This window comes from Uranotaenia lowii, chromosome 2 (assembly GCF_029784155.1).
Source record: "Uranotaenia lowii strain MFRU-FL chromosome 2, ASM2978415v1, whole genome shotgun sequence".
In the NCBI taxonomy this organism is placed as follows: Eukaryota; Metazoa; Arthropoda; class Insecta; order Diptera; family Culicidae; genus Uranotaenia; species Uranotaenia lowii.
In genome coordinates this window covers 277,880,781-277,894,496 of record NC_073692.1, presented here as the reverse complement: position 1 = coordinate 277,894,496, position 13,716 = coordinate 277,880,781, and the positions used below count along the sequence as shown (strand labels likewise).

Below are 13,716 nucleotides of genomic sequence, written 5' to 3'. Positions count from 1 at the left end.
CATAAATATAAATCTATAGCATTGACTAATATTTGACAAAGGCCTCAGTGTACGGACAATTTTTTGACGTCGTTTTTGGGACTTTCTATACAAAATGAATTGGATTATTTTTAAGGTTTAATTCATAAACATTTGTAATACTGATCTACAAAAAGGACTAGTTTTTGCAGCGAATGATGTAATTGTGGTATTTTTATTTACTGAAAAAGTGCACTTTTTGATTGTTTGAATTTTAAGGTACGTGCTGTACGGACAATTTTTTGATACAGTGTATGTATCTGAATTTTCAAGAATATCAGGAATGACATTCTTCAGATTTTATCCACGATTGATATTCTCTTAACGTTATGGTTGAAAATTTTACTAGCCATTTTTTCTTCGTTTAGGGGTAACAATAAAGTCTGTTTCACATAGAATCTGGTCGGATAAAATAGATCATTTCGCCGCAAAGAAATAACGTACAACAAAAGTAAAAATGTCATTTTGTAGGGTTTTCATTGCACTTTGAGGAAAAAAATACATGCCTTCTCGCAAACACGGTGTCTTGTCCGAACCAATTCCGGTAACTGCTAGAGTGAGACAAGGATGTATTTTATCACCGCTACTTTTTCTAATCGTAATGGATGAGATTCTGACTGGATCGATCGACTGTGCACCGAACCGAGGATTGCCGTGGAATCCTTCAACAATGGCGCAACTGAACGACCTTGACTTGGCTGACGATATTGTTTTGCTCGCCCAAACGCCACCGGATATGCAGAGCAAACTCGACGACCTCACCGAAAGTTCCAAGGTACCAGGTCTCAAAGTCAATGTCGGAAAGACCACGTCGATGGAGATCAACACAGGAAATCCCTCCAGTTTCATGGTAGCTGGGCAACAAGTTGAGAAAGTGGAGTGCTTCCAGTATCTTGGTAGCCAGATAACGCCTGATGGTGGTACCAAGAAAGACATCGAAACCCGGATCAGAAAGGCCCGATTTGCGTTTGCGAGTCTCCGAAACATCTGGCGGTCACGCCAGATCTCTCTACGAACAAAAATCCGAATCTTCAACTCAAACGTCAAATCCGTATTGCTGTACAGGTGCGAAACTTGGTGCACATATGCGGTGACGACGCGAAAACTGCAAGTATTTGTAAACCGCTGCCTGCGGAATATCATCCGCGCTTGGTGGCCTGGCAACTGGATCTCGAATGAGCTATTACATCGCCGGTGTCATCAAAGGGCGCTAGAAATCGAGATTCGGGAACGTAAGTGGAGATGGATTGGGAACACGCTGCGAAAAGATGAAAACGAGATTTGCAGAGAGGCGCTAGATTGGAATCCAGAAGGTCATCGAAGAAGAGGCAGGCCCAGAAACTCGTGGCGGCGAAGCCTAGCCGCTGAAATCCGAACTATCGACGAGAATCTTGACTGGGACAAGGTGAAGACGCTGGCTTTGGATCGTCAACAGTGGAGGTCTTTTACCACGGTCCTATGCACCGGAGGATCGGCGCGGGATCATTAAGTAAGTAAGTAAGTTCTTGCAAACAAATTCGTCGAGCTGTACTGTGGTTCGTCTTGAACTTTTTCGCCAAATCACGCAAGGAGGTTCCAGGATTGTTGTGAACTGATCGAACTACCTTTGCTCGCAGCTTCCGGTCATATGTTCCACTTTTACGCCTGGTTTGTTTTGCTCGATCCACCGTAAGGGTATCCCGGTAACGTTGCAGCACCGAATTTACAGTCGATTTTAGTTATTTCAGGAATTTCGCGATCTTTACCCCTGACTACGTTGGTTTCTCCACGTGAGTGTGCAGAATTTTCTCTCGCCTTTCGCGTTCCATCGTCGATAACTTTTGACTGACTGCTTCAATCTTGATGACATTTTCACCACTACACGGAAAATAATAAAAAGGTAAAATTTACCGAGTTAGCAAAGGTGAACGCTCGTGAAAGCCAAAAAGGTAACTTCTACCTCTTCGAGGTGAAACTCACCTCACAGCGAGGTAAAATTTACCTGAATCGAGGTTGGAAAAAAGGTACAATTCACCGAGAAAAAAGGTGAATCCAAAAAAGGTAAATCTTACCTCGTAGCGAGGTGAAGTTCACCTGAATTGAGCTCAATAAAAAAGTATAATTCACCTAGAAAAAAAGGTAAATCCAAATAAGGTAAAACTTACCTCGTAGCGAGGTGAAATCGACCTGGATTGAGCTAAACAAAACGGTACAATTCATCTCGAACAAAAGTAACTATTTGCCGAATCCGTTTATTGAGGTTAAGCTGTTTTGTCGTTCAGAAGGGAAGTTTTGTTTCGTGCCAATATGGAAAAATCGGAACAGAATGGTAAGTGTTTTCTTAGCTATTATTTAGTTGTGCTGGTTCTCATCATAATAATTTGCATTTGTTTCAGATCGGCCCAGCTTCGAGGTGTATTCCACGTCATCCTCCAGATATCATTCCGGAAAAGCCGGGCCTGACTGGATAAGTCGCCATTATGGCGCGGAAGAACGAGAAGTCGAATTGCCACGAGCCTGGCGAAAAAAGAATTTACCTCAATAATTTTTTTAAACAAGGTGATATATTTAAAAAATAATATAATGAATTGTCCCTATTTATTTATAAAATAAATATAAATTTTTCAATGAATTTTGTTTTCATTTTTATTGAAGAAACCAACCAAACCAACAAGCATTTACCTTTCAAATCAGTGAATGGGAAAACGATATTATTTACTATTTTGCTAGGTGAACGGGAAAAAGGTAAAATTTACCATTTTGCTAGGTGAATTGAAAAAAGGTAAAATTTACCTTTTTGCTAGGTGAATGAAAAAAAGGTAAAATTCACCTCGAAAGAGGGGTGGAAAAAAATCACCTCGCAAAAAGGTAAATTTTACCTTTTTATTATTTTCCGTGTAAGTAAACAAACCATCCGGATCGAAACAATGTCAATAGATTCGCGATGTGACAACTAGAGGCGCTGCAGTAAATGAAAATATGCTTCCAGATTCTATGTGAAACAGACTTTAGTCAAGAGTCTTTATCGGCATTTAAAATGGGCTTTTAAAACTGAAATGCACAAAAAACTTGAAAAATTGCACTGATACCTACTCGGATAAAATATTTTACTTTTCATACTTTTCACTGTTTTTCTGAACCACCTTGAACAATGATTTTTTTGCACCGACAGTTGCAACCACCATGGATGGCAATGGCAACTGTTTCCGGGAATTAATCTCTGCCGCTGTTGTATTCTCTGTCTCAAGCATCCTTCATTTTTATTAATCCATTTAATCGTTCCTCTTCCATTGTTCTGTAATCGATTTCACAGTTCAGGAGTCCAAGTTCGATCTCAACTACTACCTGAACGGAGACGGCTTCATCACGGTTGACTGCCACGCGCGAGATATCTCGCCGCTGCCGGAGCTGCAGATTCGGTGAGTACCAATTCGTTTAATTCCACACTTACTTTGTCCGATTAAATAATTGACATTCAACAGTTTTAAGCCTCAAAGGATTTTGAAACATACCAGAAAGAAGTTCTCAAATAAATAATTTTGGTTTTATGGTCGTTAAAGCTATTTAAAAAAAATATATGAAAAAAATTATAGGTCTCACCAAGCACAACCAAATTAAAAAAAAAATCTCTCCAAATATTACAAGGAGTTGACAAATATTATTATAACACATTTACCCTACAAAAAAAAACGGATAAGATTTAAATCTGAAAATAAATTCAAGTAATCTGAAGCAAATATTTTTATTGACAATGCTATAGATGTTTATCGCAGCTGCGATCGACGAAATAACAACGAGGCTTCGAAAAAAAACCAAGTAAAAAAGAAGCACAACATAGTGGATTGATTTTATTACCCTGGTGTATTCCCGGTATTGTGCGCGTCCTGGCATTGCTGTCAGGCGTAATTATAGCGGCCAATGCAATCGAACATCGCCGAACCACCCTGTGGAATTAACCGGAAAATATTGGCTCCAAGCGTGTATGTGTGTATTTGTGGGTGTGCGTGGGCTCGATATGGAGAGCGAAAATTTAATTTAAAAATTCCATTTTGATTCGGCACCCTCGGGATGACGATGGCTCGCGAAAATTGTTTGCTCTTTATTTTTGCAGCAACATGGCATCCACCGGCCCACTCCCAATCAGTAACCAGCCGACAATGTAAATTTTAAAATATGTTGTTATTGCATTGCTGATACTATTATGGTTCATTGGCCAGTTTTTACTTTATGCACTAGCCGGAATATATTGAATTACAGGCAGCTTTAGTGGTTATGTTATCTAATTTTCAGGGAATTTTTTTAATCCGATGCAGAAAAAAACTTGTTTTTATTAGCATCAAACTAAGTAAATATGTTTTGTTGGATTGAGTAATAACTAGGAGTATAAAACGCTACACGATTACTCTATTGAAATGTGACCAACATCTATTTTCTAAGTATCAGTGAACCTCGTTTTTAAGCTTTCTATTTATCAGATTAAAGTTTTTTTTTGCCTTGAGATCATCTGAATCTGAAAATAGAAGCATTAATCTGACAAAAAAAGTTTAAATCTGAAAGATATTCTTCACGCGGCTTCTAAAACGTTGCATCAGGGTGGGTAAAACAAAGCACCAGAATAATTATGTATGAGTGCAGGGACCAAACTCTAGCCCACTGAGTTACCTTTCCGATACCCTGCCAGTAGACCAAATCTTCAGATGAAATTAGTCAAATCAGTGAAGCAAAAACGTCAATGGAAAGTTTAAAAAAACTGTATTTTTGTTTTGTTTGACTGCTGACACCATTTCAGTGCTCTAAAAATTTTAAATGACATATTTTTAATCAAAACTTATTAATTACCTAAAAAGAAATTTTCAAATTTGGAAGCTATTTTTAACTGTGATGTTTTTTCTTATTACTGACCATCTTCACATAATTCGGAACTCTGTCTTATCAGTGCCGTTTGTTTTTTTTTTCTTAAAAAAAATAACTCTCTTGGGTACATATGTGGGTGCCGTAGTTTTGTAAAAAATCAGGATGTGATTGTAGGGTAACGGACTTATTTTGGACCAGGGGACCAATTTTGGACCACCATGTCTAGCTCTCTTAAAAAGCAACTAATAATGAAAAAAATAGTGCATTACATTAAGTGCCCGTGCTTCAACAACGCTTGCAAAAAAAAAATCATGATTATTTGTTTTATAAGAGAGCTAGAAAAGGTGGTCCAAAATTGGTCCTCTGGTCCAAAATAAGTCCGTTGCCCTATACGTCTTAGTTTATGCAACTGAAGTCATCAGCTAGCCGAGACAGAGACCAGCCAGCAGTTTATGTCGAAAAACACCAATTTAATATCGTATGACCCAAAGATTATCACCGGTTAAATGGGTTTAACTATTTCATTACCAATTTGTCTGATGTTTTTATGATGAAAATTTCATTATTTAACTACAATTTTGGATTAAATAGAGTTATTTTGTTTAAAATTCGGATAATCGGGAAGTTTTGAAGACCTTCTTTAAAAAATCAGAACAAATCCTGAAAAATCAGGACACCTGGCACCTCTGGGTAGCGTTCGGAGAGCAGCGTCTTTTCTAGAAAACGTGCCAAAAAGCTGTCTCAGCTCTCAGCAGCGTTGCCAGATTGCAAACCACTGGAATCCGTAGGTTTGACGAAAAACGGTAAATGAAACTTTATAAGCTTTTTTAATCGTCAGGTAGAATTTCGTTTATCCGTAGAATTCCTTTATTTTTTGTCGATAATCCATAGAACATTCGTAGAAAATGTTGAAATCCGTAGATTTAGAGCATCGAGCTGTAGATCCGTAGAGGTGCTGAAAATTCGTTGATCTACGGAGAAATCAGTAGATCTAACCACACTGGCTCTCAGATATCACCTGAACACAATGCACAATAGACTTTTTAGGAGAAGCAAATCTCTTCATCAGTGTTGACTCACTAATGCTCTCTCTCGTTGTTATGTGTTGGCAATCTCACACTTGTTCACATTGCGATTGATCTGTCTCCGCCAGGCGGCGGCAACGTTACACGTTTTGTTTATGTATTGTGTGACCAACATCTTTTAAATAAGTGGTCGTGAATCTCGTTTTTAAGCTTTTTTTTCCTCAGATTTAAGCTTTTTTGCCTTGAGAGCATAGGAGACGAAAGCTTAAATCTGAGGAAAAAAGCTTAAATCTGTCATAAAAGGGGAAATCTAAGGGGAAATCTGAGAGATGTGCTCCATACGGTTTGAATAGCGTTGCCGCCGCCTGGTCTCCGCACAGCTTGGGGGAGCAGACGAAAAAAGACAATCTCTTTTACTGGATAAGCCGATCTGAGAAGTTTTGCCTTCCATTGCCTTTCATCAATCTTTATGAAACGTCAACATCACATTGAAATGTTTCTCGAATCATTCCAAATGATAGTATTATTTATCAAACTCATATTCTGGAAGTTAAGATTGTTTTTTTTTTGTGGTAATTAGGCACATATACCTCTTTACTCAAATATCTCCAGTCTATTCCTATGAATTTCAGAGAAAAAAAACACTTGAATAGATGAACAGGTTTTTCAACTTGGGGCTTTGAATATTTTGAGATTTTGAGACCGAATTTCCCGTTTTTGCAGTGTAACAAAAACACTATCACATATAGGAATTTTTAAAACACAATTTCCTCAATAAAGTAAAATTAAAACAACTTTATATGGCCCTGAATCTTTAATCCTAACATGGCCCTGATTGCTCAATTCTTGTCTTGAATCCTGATCCTAACTCTGATTCAGAACTGAAATCTGATCCTAATTCCTATTTTCTTATTTCTTCCTTATCCTTATTCTGATTCTTCCACTGATCCTGAGCGCAACTTTCTTGATCCTGATTCCCATCTTGAACTTGATAGGCATTCCTATGCTGAATATCATCCTGAAAATTGATGTGGAACCTAATACGGTTCAGAATCATGATTCCGAATCTGATATTGTCCTGTTGGTTACGATTAGAAATCCGATCCTGATACATTTTCTTAAGGATCCTTTTTTTTATACTCATTAGTGATCCTGATAGTTGTAGAAATAGAGACCAGTAGGTTCAATAAATAAATCAAACTATTAAAATTTGTATTAAATTGATGTTCAGATAATATCCCTAACAAAAAATTATAAATGTTGTCAGAATTAAAACTTATCGATTGGTACGATTTGTTTTCTCGTTTGCTTCTTGCCCTTCGCTATCCTTGATTCGTTGAGTTCATTTTTAGAATTCCCCTTCGCTGTTTCCCTTTTTTGATTGATTCAGATTGCTCGAAGCATGAAAGCTGTATGAAGCATGAAAGTTATATAACAAACTGATAGTCCTCACGCGAGCTCATCCAGGTGTCGAAAACCGTGAAGTATGGAACAGCAAACCCAACAGCAGCAAGCTGTTCGAAAGCCGAAGACGGAACAGCAGCAGCGAACCGATATAGGAGATGCCATAACCCGTTTCATGCGGCGTTTGCCGAAGGCGGCCAAACTCGTCAAACAGCTGCAACCGGCAATTCACGACAATGCTGCAGCAGGTAGTAGAACGAAAAACAAACAAAAATCTAAAAAGTTAGTATCTATCATATAAAAAGAAAACCATTGAACCCCTATAGGAAAGGCAGTGGTTGTTTGACGGCACCAGCACGAAGCCAGGAATGCCTGAGGAAAAACAGTTTTCGTACTCAAATGCAATCACACGACCGGATGCTCACTTCGGCTCAAGGACATAATATTGTCGCATAGAAGTAAGTTGGCTAATATGGTCCAGAGAGGCGGTGAGTCAAACATGGAGCACGTAGTTAACACGTGTTTCAGCAGCGTCGAAGCTGTGTTGCTACGAGCAAGACGAGGAAGTCGAAGCAATCTCTAGAATGAATGGTGACCCGAGGATCGGTAGATAGTTACGTGAGGACGCTTGCTTTTCGAGTTTATGGATCGTTTGCGCATCCGAGAAGTAGAGATGGAGAACGAGAACGAGAACGACTACCACAGATTACATCATCAGCAGGCCGTGACTGTAGCAGCCGTTTCACGCTATCCGGACGCTCAAGTTTAACTCAATCCGTTTGGATCAAGAGCATACAATAACAGTCGTGGAAGAGGAATCTTTCCGCTGGAGACAAGTGAGAAGGCAACAGGTTGTTCCCTCATGTTGGAGATGATCGAACGCATTTCACTCTGCCGATAAATGCTTCCATGCCGACAAGGTATGTCGTAGTTGCAATATTCGAGGACACCTTATTCGAGCGTACCCAAAACCGAAGAAGCACGAATCTTCCCGACGTTGTTGAACTGGAGAAGAAATGGAACCGCCGACTAAGATCGCAAAGGTTCAAGAAGTAGATCAAAAATCGGAACCTGTAGAGATAACTGAAATTGAACTTTAAGAACTCTAACTTGTGTTGGAATTTTTGTTTAACTACTGAGTTTCATAAATAAAATAGAAATTTGCAACGAGCTCTTTGAAAGCCGAAGACAGAACAGCAGCAGCGAGCCGATTTTGAAGATGCTATTACCTGTTTCATGCGGCGTTTGCCGAAAACGGGCAAATTCGTCAAACCGAATCAATCAAACCGAACAAACTGAACTTTGATCGGCTAACTGGTCCTGGCCATGGAACCTTGAAAATGCTCCTGAAATCTTGTTTCTGGACAGATTTTCTAAAATTGATCCTGATTCCGATCATGATCCTGGATAACGATAAAAATCATAATCTTGATAAGGATTGCCGTAAACCGTGAATGTCATCAGTGAAAATTGCTTGAATGTAAATCTTCTCTTATGTCATTGATAGGTAAGAACTATTGAGTACTGCCTTATTTACTACTTTTTTGACAACGATACGAACATAGACAAGTCCGTTGAAGTAGATACCCATCTTAGACAAAACGGTTCAAACCCCTTTTAAACCGTTGTCTTTTTTTAACTAATAGCTTTACTACCAGTGTTTTTTTTAATTGTTGTCCAGAGCTTGAAAAATAATTACGGAATAAATTTAATGGAATAAAACTTTTAAAATTTTTAAGATCTCTGCTAATAAAGTTTTTAAACATAAAATCAAAATTATCAACTTTTTTGATCTGATTAAAGCATTTATTTTCACTGAAGCTTAAGATTCTTAGATAGGAAGATTTTCCGAAAAACTATTTAGTTTTTTCTTTTACATGCACCAGTACAAATAAATTTAACTAAACTTATCTGGCTAATAAATAAAGGATGAAAACGAAGTTATTGCAACACCGAAAATGTCATTTTTTTTTATAATGTTAAGAATCAAACCAAAATTGAAGGGCAGTTTTATAAATATATTTATTTTAAAAATCAAAAGAAAAGTTATTCGATGGAGTCCATCAAAGTCTTTTCAGTGTCATCCGGTACCAGTTTCTCATTTATTTTTTCCATTTTATTAACATTTCCTTCTCGTCTTTGACTGTCTTCTTGCTCTTCCGAAGTTCCCGCTTCATTATTGCCCAGTACTGCTCCACCGGGCTGCTGCAATAACGGCGAAAGGCGCTTCTCTAGGCACTCAGATTTGTAGATCTCGACATTTACTGTGCACTTTGTCACGAAAGGTTCACTCCTTAGCCCACAAGAGCAAATGGCTTTAAAAAATCTTTCATAATTGGTTTTACAAACCTTGCTAAAAAAAAATCGTTTTGGAAGTAAGAATAAAACAATTACAACACATTTTTTTGTGTTTAATTCGTCAAATAAAGTGAATAAATTCGGAAAAAATCCGGCCAACTTTTAATGAAATCTGGGCAACCGGGCCGGGCCGGACTGTTTTAAAATTTTGTATCAAATATCCAGGAAAATCTGGATCAAGATAAAACTAGGCAATCTGGCAACCTTAGGATAACCGGAAGAGTTTGAAATACATTGACTAAAGATGCGGTAGTTATTTAAATGTTATGAATTGCTAATTGCTGTTATAAAAATTCTCAACAAGAGGTTGTTTTCCTACTTGATATTTTTATTTATCTTCAACCCAATCTTCGGAGTGCCAAACGGTCAATCCAAATGATATTTCATCCGTAATCCAGCAGAAATTATCAATTTCCACAGTTTTGGCAAATGACCGCATAATTGATTGTGACAGGAACCAATAAATTTCAATATTTTAATTCACTCGGGGTTTTTACCCTTCGGGTTGTGAAACCGTTTCTGCGATGATAAACAGAAAACCCGTTTTCCGCACTCAAATAGAAACCACCAACAATCGAAATCAACAAAAAAATAAGTCTAAATAGCCCACCGATCCGCCGGCGATGAGTAAAAAACGTGACAATGCTATAACAGAAATGAAACCTCCGTCAGGAATGCCCGTAAAGGGGATAAAATCCTTCGTTGGTGTTGAGGAGGGGAGCGAGATCCAAAATCGTGATGTTCCGTGCTGTGATGATTATTTATTTTCCTGACCTCACAATCTGAACCCTCCCGATATGATAGAAAGCAAAACCTCGGAAAAACGCGCGATTCGACCCTCGTAATTCGGTTTTCCTCGAACCTCCGTTTGGTTTCACTATTTGGCAGTTTTTCTTTCTCGGGGTTTTTTTTTATTCGTTTGCCTCACTCTGGTCACTACTGTGGTAAGTTGGCTCCAGTTCAGATTTTCGCTAGACAATCGAGATCCGGACTCCGGACTTCTTCCGAATTGGGAAAGGCAGAAAATCGATCGGGATAGTTGTTTTTTTTTTTTAAGGAGTTAGCATTTCGTAGAGCGTTTTGAATTTTTTTATGTTTTCTGTCAGTAATTTCTATACTGAATATTGGTAAGTGAATAAACAGTATGAATTGTGCCTTAAAAATTGTTTCATTATGCATAGTTTGTTCCAAAAAAATAAGTATGTTTGAAAATGCTTGAAATCAGTTGTAGAGTTAAAATCCAATCGGTTTGCGAACTATCCCCAACATCCCTTATTCCATCAAAGCAAGAGAGAACCCGAGAGAGAAAACATCCTAGAGATGGGTTCGTCGCTCGTTTATCCAATCCCCGAGCGATGCAAATGACTCGTAAGTATGGTCAGTGAATTACTAATTTTTATAGAGATCGGTAATAATAGTAAAATTGTTTCTAATCCACTTGTATATTTCTATCGAGTGCAAAGTGTCACTTCCCCCAATTGGCAGATTCTTCATCAGTCAGATTTGAGAACATTCATAATAGATTGTAAGAAACAGTAGTAGTTTTAACGTATATTTTATTATGTAAAACTTGCTCCATTCAGAATTGGAACAAACTTTTGCTCATATTGTGACGCTCCTGGTGGACGGATTTAGAAGTTTTTGGCGCCCACGTGTCGGGAATTTTGTCAGCTTCCCGGAAATTGCGTGCTAATATTTTGAAGACGATAAAGGGGAATTCCAATCTGGCAAACCGTGATCTGATCAGAAAATTCGGTGCTGTCTATGATGTACTGTACAAGACGCACCAGCGGAGTAAAATGGCCCATGTCGTTCTTTCTCAAATATACACTAACCTATGGCTTCGAATGATGTTTTTCTTCATTTTTATTGTAGTAAACAAGCTTTTTCATCATTCAATAGATAAAAAAAGTTCACAAAATCTACTTTAGTTCTTAGAAACAGAGGAATTAATGGAATCAGCGTGAAACTTGTAATTTTTCATAAGTTACATATAAGGTTTTATGGTAAAACAGCTTGCGCAATCTGATCAAACTACAGCTTATCGTTTTACCACTCATGTGCTTTTTCGGAAGACTATAAATATTTTGTTGTATTTTATTAACTTCCTACAAATTTTATCCAAAATCAAACATATGAAAATTGGGGCAGAATGCCCACAAGACCACGTGTTTTACGCTCATATTTTGAATGCTGTTAACTTTTGACAAAACCCGAATATCAAAACAAAATGCCTTTCTTTTTATTTGCTGACTCCCAAATGACGATAACATTGCATAATTATAACAAATTTCGTCCTTGTTCGAGTTAAAACGGTGCACCAATATTCGATTCGAAAAAATTATCGGCCGCCATGTTTGCCGCGATATCACTATATCAGTCGAAAAAGTTGAATTTCGTTGCCTACTTGAAGGCGTTTTATATATAAGGATATTAAAAAGTGTATTTTGAAAAGCGAAATTTTCGATCAGTTTAGCAATACTAAATGATTTTTTGCCAAAAAATGGTAGTTTACAAAACTACGATGAACATGTAATTAAACATTTGGTGTTTCAATAATTACATTCCGTATAATCATTGTTCTATTTCTTACCACCCTTCCTGTTTGGTGCGTTCTGTCCACTAGTTTTGGCGTTCTACCCCGCGGTTTGTTTTCTGGCTGTTTTAGTGTTTTTACAAAAATTTAGTCAAAATAAGGTTTTTTTCATATTTTTTGTTTTCAATAATACGTAGATTTCATCCTTGAATCGTTGTCAACTCTCAATTTGGTTCTTAAATGATTGGTATCGCTATAAATAGCAATTATGCTTAGCTGGTGCGTTTTGTACAGTTTTACCCTACCTGTCGTAACTTTTCAATTCTTTCGAAATGAATTCAAGATTAACACTTTATTTGTTGGCAGCAGTGAAAACTGCTGAACCAACCAAGACTACCTCTTTTATCAATTGTTGCTATCTTCTTGGGAAGATCTTCTCAAAGGGATGTTGCCAGCTCAAGAATAGATAAACGAATGATTGAAGAAAGGCAAAAGTCGGAATTAAGCAGGCATTTGGTAATTCTGTTTCTCAGATTCTCATGCATAGTTAGCTAGTGTAGAGCAAAGGCGGGACAATTCATGGGAGCTTTCATCAACATGCATGCCCTCTAGACTCAAATTTCAACACCTATCAAACTTTCTCCTATTGGCGCAATAATTCCTGTATATCCACCTTTCTTCCATATGTTCTTTAAAAAATTAATTCTCTCTAGTTTTCATTCCGCCGAGCATGCCCCTTAATATTTAATCTTATCCTGTGCTAGCAAAATGAATTATTTACAATTCTTGGCATTTTAGGACTGAAGTAGGCTCTAGGTCCAAAGTCGGAGGATTCACCCTACTAAGTATGTGTTTTAACTACTTATAGGTGTTATTGAAACGAATCGAGAAATGAAATTTGATTTTTCGGGTACCCAGGTGGTAAATTCGAAGAAGGAATTTTACGAATTGGTCCCAATGCACGTTGAGTACCGTGTCTACATGGGAACAATGGGTCGACTCGTTTGTCGTAGCTTCAAACCAAAATCTCGCTATGGAATCTCCCGAATGGAGAAACACGTCACGTCGGTCCAAAACTCGTTTAAAGACTGATTTGATTTTAAGAAATACTGCCACCCGGTTATGTTCATGTTTCCGGTATAGTATCATCATTTTTTTAGTTATGCCACCCTAATATTTTTAATATGGGGGCTGCCATTAAATTAGGTCCATCTTGTTTAACTGGATACTTCACCCAACATTTTTTTTTGTTTTGCCACCCAGGTTATGCTATTTTAATTTTTGGGTCCTTCCACTCATCTATTCTTTTGTTCATATTAATTTTGCTTTTCTTCTAGTGCTGTCATTCTGAAATTTCTATTTATTGCCATCCTAACACAGTTTTTCTCTGTCTGTCATTTATGTTTTTTTTTTCACTGACTACTGCTTCTCTTTTACTTCTTCTTTAACGAAATTCTGCCAACCATAGTATTCATTTTCTTGTGACCATATCATCGTTTTTTTTGCCTCAATACTTCCACGTAACTTTTTTGAAGTCATGCC

At 37.6% G+C, this 13,716-nt stretch overlaps 1 protein-coding gene across 4 annotated transcripts in view; it reads left to right on the top strand.

The window, feature by feature from the left end:
- Nucleotides 1-13,716, top strand: part of LOC129749632 (uncharacterized) — a 566,714-nt gene that overhangs the window by 446,837 nt on the left and 106,161 nt on the right. For all 4 annotated transcript variants that reach the window (XM_055744666.1, XM_055744665.1, XM_055744664.1 and 1 more), the window contains exon 4: nucleotides 3,311-3,416. In XM_055744666.1, the coding sequence (XP_055600641.1) occupies nucleotides 3,311-3,416 (106 nt within the window). The remainder of the gene's footprint in view (nucleotides 1-3,310; nucleotides 3,417-13,716) is intronic.